The sequence below is a fragment of the Eretmochelys imbricata genome, chromosome 1 (genome assembly GCF_965152235.1).
Source record: "Eretmochelys imbricata isolate rEreImb1 chromosome 1, rEreImb1.hap1, whole genome shotgun sequence".
Taxonomy (NCBI): domain Eukaryota; kingdom Metazoa; phylum Chordata; order Testudines; family Cheloniidae; genus Eretmochelys; species Eretmochelys imbricata.
The window spans coordinates 173,501,722-173,510,609 of record NC_135572.1 but is presented as its reverse complement, the minus strand read 5'-3'; the positions used below and the strand labels follow the sequence as shown (position 1 = coordinate 173,510,609).

The window sequence follows — 8,888 nt, the reverse complement described above, 5'->3', positions numbered from 1 at the left end:
AATATGCAAACAAGAATCAGGCTTGGGATAACGAGGTTAGTTCCATCAGGGAGGATTGGTTCAATCAGGGCCTCATCCTCCCTCATCCTCATCCTCCCTGATTGAACTAACTATAATCTACTCTTTGTCGCTTTTACAGATCCAGACTAACCCAGCTACCCCTCTGATACTTGAAAAATGATTAAAGGTCTAGAAAACATGACCTATGAGGGAAGATTGAAAAAATTGGGTTTGTTTAGTCTGGAGAAGAGAAGACTGAGAGAGGACATGATAACAGTTTTCAAGTATATAAAAGACTGTTACAAGGAGGAGGGAGAAAAATTGTTCTTTTTAACCTTTGACTATAGGACAAGAAGCAATAGGCTTACATTGCAGCAAGGACGGTTTCGGTTGAACATTAGGAAAAACTTCCTAACTGTCAGAGTGGTTAAGCGCTAGAAAAAATTGCCTAGGGAAGTTGTGGAATCTCCACCATTGGGGATTTTTAAGAGCAGGTTGGACAATCACCTGTCAGGGATGGTCCATATAATACTTAGTCCTGCCTTGAGTGCAGGGGACTGAAATAGATGACCTCTCGAGGTCACTTCCAGTTCTATGATTCTATGCAATGAAACTTAAAAGGGAACTCTAAAACAATGGGTTTAACATTTTAGATAACTAGTTCATCTCTTGTTTACTGGGTCTTGTTTGTGGTCAGATGTATAAACATATAGTGTCCTGAATTATTTTGTCAGATCAATAAGTCTCCCAGACTTTTCAACAAACTGAGCTTAAACTTCTATTTGTACAACCTTTCTCACTGTCTGACTGTTTTTATGGAGTGCCAAACATTTATGGAGTGTCAGATGCAATATTTTGACTAGCATATAATTTAACCTGAAATGGGCTGTGTGCTTGCTATTTTGGGGTTTGACCACTTATACTTTGAACACGTTATTATTTTATTAATATTATTAATATAGTCTTCTTCTGTTGTTGTGGGAGAGCTGTTGTGAAAAGATGGGGGAGGTACTCTGAAAGCAGCAGTGTGGAGCCCCCATAGTCACTCCTGTCATCTAAATATGATATATTTCATACAAAGCATGCCATATGAGGTATCATGTGAAAGGTCATGATCTGCTGGAACCCATTGTTTTGTCCAAATATGTATATCATTAGTGTGTATAAAGTTGAGATTTTTCCTATATGGTTGTTACTGAAATATTTTGTAAGTTTGAGGGTCTCTCCTGCTACATCGGGATCCACTTCCAGGAAGGTGTTAAGCAACCATTAATCAGAAGGGGAGTTGTAAACAAGGAATTTACAATACTATAAGAGAGCTGCACAAGCATCACATAGTGGGAGATTGCTCAACCCTGTGACTCAGCAAAGTCCACCAGGACATGCTTGGGCTAGTGTTTTCCAGGCACATGGACTGAGGATATAAAATGGGGGACAGTGCCGTCATGTTTTGGCCTTTCTCCTCCTGCACCTATGCTGGAAGCAACAAGAAATTGAGAAGACAAAGACTTGAACTGAGGAGACTGGTCCCAGCCTTAAAGGGGAAACTTTGTGTATTAAGAACTGCAACATCTAATGGGGTGAGAAAACTGATTGATTCAAATACTGTCAAGACAAATAAGGACTAGAGATTTAGACTTGCACTTATCTCATATTTTCTTTGGTAACTATCTTTGACCTTTTGTGCCTAACACTTATAATCACTTAAAATATATATTTCTGTATTTAATAAATCTGTTTTATATTTTACCTAAAACAGTGTGTTTTGCTTGAAGTGCTTGGGAAATCTCAACTCAGTTTACAAAGGATAGTGAATGTCCTCTCCACATGGAAGGAGGGATGGACTGCGTAATAAACATCTACTGGTCTGGCTTCTGACCAGGAATGGAATATTCTCGGGGTGCAAGGCTGGGGGTTGACAGATTTGCTGGTGCCTTTCTGTTCTGTGAGTGGCTCAGGGAGCATTCATGCTATATAGCTGGGTTTGGGGTTGCACGTGCTGTTGTACTGAGTGATGATAGTTCCCAGAGGAGTTTTCTGCATGTCACTAACATAGTATTGTGAGTGACAGCCCAGGCTAGAGAGTTATGGGGGAGCAGCATTACCCTAAATCCAGGTTGCATCCTGGGGATCCTGTCACAATGGGTTTGGCATCAGTCTCTGAAAATGGGAAGACTTGAGCTCATTCTGATGCCCTCAGAAAAGGTGTTCCATACTTGAGGGTACCTCACAGACAATCCCCCAATTCCACACTCAAACATTTCATTCTTGTTCAGAACAACTGAATAAATTAAAAGTAGTTAAGAAGATAATGACTTAAATCATTCCCACTTGTTATTCATTAAAAGTTTAGGGTGGGTTTAAGAAGAACTTTTGATTTGTAAATGTTTTAGGCCATTATTGAAGTTCTACGGAGAGGACCACTTTCTCTTACATGAAATGGGTTATTAGTCTATAAATTCAAATATGGTCTGTGTCTTCCCTTATCCAAGCTGTTTATGTAGAGCTAGAACAGGTATTGCATAATTGTTTGGATTGTCTTTTATTGATGGTAATAATTGCCGTATGGCGCTATATTATGTATGAAATACTCTTTCAAATCTGTTTTTGGGCTTATGCTTTCACTTTTTATTCTGTAGTTAACAGCAGTACAGTCAGTACTGTACAAGGAGTTTTTCAAAGTGTTATAAAATGTAACATATTCATGGAAGAAAAAGATTTTGTCATATAAAATAAATTTGATAGTAACTCTGCTCACCCCCAGCTGTCCTCTACGGTGCATCTACTCTGCAAAGAAGAACCTTGAGCTTGCCTGTGCCAGCTGACTCAGACTTGCGGGGCTCAGATTGAAGGGCTGTTTAATTGTAGTGTAGGTGTTTGGGCTTGGTCTGGAGCCTAGGATCAAGGACCCTGCGAGGGGGGAGGGTTCCAGAGCTCAGACTTCAGCCCAAGCCCAAATGTCTATGCCATAGTGTAACAGCCCCTGAGCTCCACGCCTGCAAGCCCAAGTCAGCTGTCATGAGCCAGCCATGGGTGTTTAGTTCTAAAGTAGACATATCCTCAGACTCCCATGATAACGGTGGATCAAGGATCTGGTGAGGTGAAATCTTCCATCTAAATGGCCATCTTTAGCATTCACTGTACACAATTGTACTGATCATGGTTTTAAAGGAGTTCAGTCACTTCCTCACGCCTTTGAGATAGATGAATCAATCATGTGTTTCAAAACTAAAAAAATGTTGAAAAGACACTATCTAATATTTTTTAGAGTCCCAATCACCCTATAATTCTTTTGTTTATAATACTCTCAGAACTTTGTAAATAAAATTTCATTCCCTAAAACTTTGGTTCTTTTCCATCTGGCAGATATTTTACTTTTTTTCTGTTTCTAGTAGAACTTGAAATTAGTATGACTTTTTCTTTTAGTATTCTATCTTGGTGTGTGTGCATATGTAAGCCAAATTCTGTGCACCCAATTGACTTATGCAGATGCACCTACTTACTCTAGGATTCAGTAAGGCCCTGTGTTAATTGTATTCCATCTCTGGAAAAAAGGGTTTCTTAGTTCATTTGTGCTTTCAGTGCTGCATCTACAATAAGCAGCGTGTAAAGTATCGGTGTTGCTTAGGTCCTTCATATAGAGTGGCTATGTATTTGAGAGGGTTTTTTATCTCTTGGGTGTGTGTGTGTGAGAGAGAGAGAGAAACTGAATACTTAGGATCTCCAGGACATTCCCCATCAAGTTAACTTTACTGGGATGTTATAGTTTGCATCTAAAACGTGATCTCTAACTTACTCTTAGATTTCTTTCCCCACTGCTATAAATACTCTATTTTGGGAGATACTATGTTTAGCTGACACTCAATCTTTTTTGTGCCGCTTGTACAGTACATATACGGTGTGTAGGCATCTTTTAACTGATACGTGCAGAATGTATTCATGCTGTATTTACATTGTATTTTTCAGCTCTTCTTCAAGTGACGATTTCACTTAGCAAGGTAGAGCTTAGCGTGGGCGAATCCAAATTCTTCACATGCACAGGTATGTATTTCATTATATCTCCAGGTATGTTTTGCTAAATTTTCAGATCAAACTTTTTCATAATTTGAATGTTATTAATTGGCTTAGAAATATTTATATTTAAAGTATATTGTTTCAATATTTGCATTGAATTCTGACTATTTGCATGTTGTGATAAATAGCAAGTCCTGTTACATTTGCTTCACATAATGTATGCTTTCAGTCTACAGACTGTTGATTTCACGTGCCAGACAGACTAAATCTCTTATTTTGAAATTGATTTCCATCAGTATAAATTATTTATGTATGTAAATTTTTTGCTCTATTAAAATAATTTTACTTGTCTAAACACTAATATTAGAATGAATATATAAGATCATAATTGAATCATTTTTGGTAAATAGCTAATGAATAAATTAGACATAGCATGCTGCTCTGAAGTTACACCTGAGTGACTGTTTCAGTATCCAACAGAGCATATGTAACCTGAAAAGTTAGAATTACTTTTTCTCGTGCAATCAACTTTTTACCCAGGGAAAGTTTTAGCAGTACTTTAGAAAACTTTGCCAAATAGTTTATTTCTCAAACATAGGACCTGAACCTGAAAAGTATTAAAAAAAAAAAAAAATACATCAAAGATGCTTTCATGTGGGTTTTGACGTGGGTCTGTTTTATCATCTCTAATTGAAGGTGTATGTGGAGATGTTAAGAGGGTTAGTGTGGAGATGGTGATGAAATCCTGACCCATGTTAAGTCAATGGGAGTTTTGCCAGGCTTCATTCTGTGGCATTGAAGTAGTTTTAGTTTGCTACTGACATCCAGCTATAAGACTGAAATTTTGGCCCCACTTAAGTCAGTGGAAAACTATTACTGACTTTAAAAGGGTCAGGATTTCACTTTGTATCTCTGTCGTATCTTGTTCAATTAGTGAGGTCCAAGGTCTTAACCAGTGTCAGGCTGAGCCCTGCATAGGTGAGACAGTTGCTTTATTATTATGGATAGGACTGAGTCACCTGCTGGAGTCATGGTTCTGCTATTAATTGACCATGTTTAAAAAAAGTCAGGGAACCTGGAGGTTGCGTTTTATAAATCAAATTTGTGACTGATGTGTTTAGCTTCTCTCAAGATGAGGCCAGTAATTTTTCTTAGAAATAATTTTATATATAATATAAAATGTGCATTTAGAGTTATGCCATCATTGTGATCAAAATTATCCCTGCATTAAGATGAGAATATTCATACCTGTTTTGTCAAATTGCTTAATCAATAATCTGTAAACAATGTTACAGTTTTGTTGCAGTAACAGTGGAACTGCCCTATCTTTTAAATGTTATTAGGTAAGAGTTCATTATTATTTTCAAATGACTCATCATTGGATGACTCATAGTGTGCAAAATACATGTCCTCATAAGCCTTGTTAACAACAACTATCTAGAACTCCAAACAGCCAAAAGCAGAGGACCAGATCGGAATCTTGTGTTGGTCCAGACTGATCCTGTGTCCTTTACCACTCCTGTCTCACTGGGGGATGTCTTAGATTTGCTGGCATATCCTCCTGTCCAGTCAAACAAGTCCATTGGACCTTTGTGGAACTCTCAGCTGTCACTGCTCATTGGGGCATGCACCCTTTTTGAGCTCTTCACAGCTGACTGTCAGTCACCTGTAGAAACCAGTCCCCACAGCCACAAGGTCAGGGAGGCTTTTCACTTACTTGGGAGACTCACCGGTGTCATTCTCATAATCTATCGGGGCAAAAAGGGTTTCAGGCTCTCCTCCCTTAGCAGGGATGTGATCTGATGTCACATAGCTGATATACAACAACCTCTGCAGAGAAGTAAACTTCTCCGCCTTGGGATTTTAGTTTTATTCCAAGTTGGGGGATGGTCTATGTAATTCTGTGATGCAGAATGTGGTAGTAGCAGGATTTGATACTGAATCTGGCCCAATGTTATCTGAATATCTAGCATATAGTTATATCTGAGGGGATTTATGCCAACCACTCAGGCAGTTAGATGGGTTACAGTTTATTCACTGTGAGTTAAAAAAAGAAAAAGAGGAAAAAACAGCTTCAACCAGCTGGAAATCAGATCGTTTTGAAAAGTATGATACAGTTTTAAGGACTGTTCTTTGAATATAGGCCAGTGGTTGCTCACCAATTCCTGGCTCACTTAAAAACGTTAGTCCAATGGCAACTTAAAACTAGAATGTAACCTTTAAATATGGAAATGTAAATAGTTACTCTTAAATACAAATAGGTAAACATGTATCTGATTGCATCTATAATGTTGTATAATGTTCTTACAAATTTTGTTTTCCAAAATGCTTTTGTTCCATAGACAATTATTAAAAAGAATTTTTTTTCTAAAAACACTGTCAAAATGAAGTTGTAATTCTGGTTCAAAATCTGTTTCTTTCTACAAATGTGATTATTACCATGGCTGTACACCATGGTAATTTGACATGTAACCAAAAACTTGCTTTTGGTTCAGATAGAACATAGTGAAAACACATCTCTGAGGAAAAAAAATCAGCAGAGCAAATAAAAAGGGGGGTGGGGGGGAAGTTTCTGTTTTCTTTCCTCTTTTTTTTTTTTTTAAATTTGAACATAGGCTGGGACCTAAGTAGGACAAATTTGCTAGTACTTGAATATTAGAGTATGTCATGGAGGAGGGAAAGGTCTCTGATTTTGGTCTTTGAATCTTGTAAAAAGTTTGTTCGGATTTTGGGCAAAGGTTTGATCCAAATCTTTTATTTCTAAAATACCCACAGATAGCCCAAATAGTTACTGGACAATGTAATTTTTGCTATCTGGCTCAGCTGGATGTATAAACATTTTCCGAATTCTTATTAATAGCTCAAAATAGTTAAATTATGGCCATCAGACTTGCTGGTTTCTCTTTTGTCTGTCTTATAACTTGTGTTTCTCCTACAGACAAGGCAAGCTGGATATTGCAAAGAAAGAACTCAACTGAATGTTACTTAGTGTCTATAGCTGAACTTTACTTTTTACATTGCTTTTTTTAGCGATTGGGGAGCCAGACAGTATAGATTGGTACAATCCACAAGGAGAGAAGATTGTGTCTAGTCAAAGAGTGGTCATTCAAAAAGAAGGTGTTAGATCACGGCTAACCATTTACAATGCAAATGTAGAAGATGCTGGGATATATCGGTGTCAAGCAACTGATGCAAAAGGACAGACTCAAGAAGCTACTGTTGTTTTGGAAATTTATCGTAAGTGAAACATAAAGGAAAAACTAACAATAAAAAGAGAGGATCTATTTTGAATTCCATTTGCTATACAGAAAATTAACACTAAATTAATATATACCCCTTCTCTATAAATCTAATTTTAGGAGCAATAGATTGTATCTCTTGCAGTCAAGCATATATACTGTGAAAAAGACTTGAATGGAATTGATATCCAGAGTACATTAATCCAGTATGGTATAGCATCAGTTACCTGATGTCTTGAAATACAAAGTCTTATCATGAGGATGCACCATATATACCTCTCTATCATGAAAAGGACAAAATGTGTTTTTGAGGGAGATAGATCTGCACCAAAATAAATCCTCTTACAATAGTCAAATAGTGCATTGATTTGGAGTGCAAGAGACACAACATATACAGTTTAAAAGAGTTTGCAATGGCTTTTATGTTATTTTTTTTCCTGTTCTTGGTTGTATAAGGGACTTATGTGACATAAAATCCTATATGTGATGAGGTATAAATATTTATAAACCACCAAAGTACTATTATTTTTAAAATAGAGTTAAACAATTAATGGAGGATTATTTCTTCAAATGTAAATATACTGCATGATGCAAAATGAATATGTAAAAGCATCCTACAGAAGTTTTAGAATCATAGAATCATAGAATATCAGGGTTGGAAGGGACCTCAGGAGGTCATCTAGTCTAACCCCCTGCTCAAAGCAGGACCAATCCCCAATTAAATCATCCCAGCCAGGGCTTTGTCAAGCCTGACCTTAAAAACTTCGAAGGAAGGAGATTCTACCACCTCCCTAGGTAACGCATTCCAGTGTTTCACCACCCTCCTAGTGAAAAAGTTTTTCCTAATATCCAACCTAAACCTCCCCCACTGCAACTTGAGACCATTACTCCTTGTCCTGTCCTCTTCTACCACTGAGAATAGTCTAGAACCATCCTCTCTGGAACCACCTCTCAGGTAGTTGAAAGCAGCTATCAAATCCCCCCTCATTCTTTTTTTCTGCAGACTAAACAATCCCAGTTCCCTCAGCCTCTCCTCAGAACTCATGTGTTCCAGACCCCTAATCATTTTTGTTGCCCTTCGCTGGTCTGTCTCCAATTTATCCACATCCTTCTTGTAGTGTGGGGCCCAAAACTGGACACAGTACTCCAGATGAGGCCTTACCAATGTCGAATAGAGGGGAATGATCACGTCCCTCGATCTGCTCGCTATGCCCCTACTTATACATCCCAAAATGCCATTGGCCTTCTTGGCAACAAGGGCACACTGCTGACTCATATCCAGCTTCTCGTCCACTGTCACCCTTAGGTCCTTTTCCGCAGAACTGCTGCCTAGCCATTCGGTCCCTAGTCTTTTGTCAAGTTGTAATTGACATCACTTTAAAAAGTACGGAATATTGAACTGAATTCTTTACATCAATTAGATCAATCAGAATTCTTTACTTCAATGCAAAATACATAATACAGAAGAGGCTTAAGGCTAACACAAAACCAAAAAGAGGGGCCATACTGTGCCATTAGTATTTAAGCAGAATTCCTTATTGATTTGAATGGTGACTTTTGCATAAATATTCATGGCAGGATATGGTTCATGGTCAGGCCAAGATTTATGAACTGAAATGTGCCAGGTAAATGCAA

At 37.9% G+C, this 8,888-nt stretch overlaps 1 protein-coding gene across 1 annotated transcript in view; it reads left to right on the top strand.

Moving 5' to 3' along the window:
* The first annotated feature begins 3,070 nt into the window (after positions 1 to 3,070).
* Positions 3,071 to 8,888, top strand: part of NCAM2 (neural cell adhesion molecule 2) — a 258,887-nt gene continuing 253,069 nt past the window's right edge. The window contains exons 1-3 of the mRNA XM_077814938.1: positions 3,071 to 3,095; positions 3,967 to 4,041; positions 7,045 to 7,251. Of these exons, the coding sequence (XP_077671064.1) occupies positions 3,071 to 3,095; positions 3,967 to 4,041; positions 7,045 to 7,251 (307 nt within the window). The remainder of the gene's footprint in view (positions 3,096 to 3,966; positions 4,042 to 7,044; positions 7,252 to 8,888) is intronic.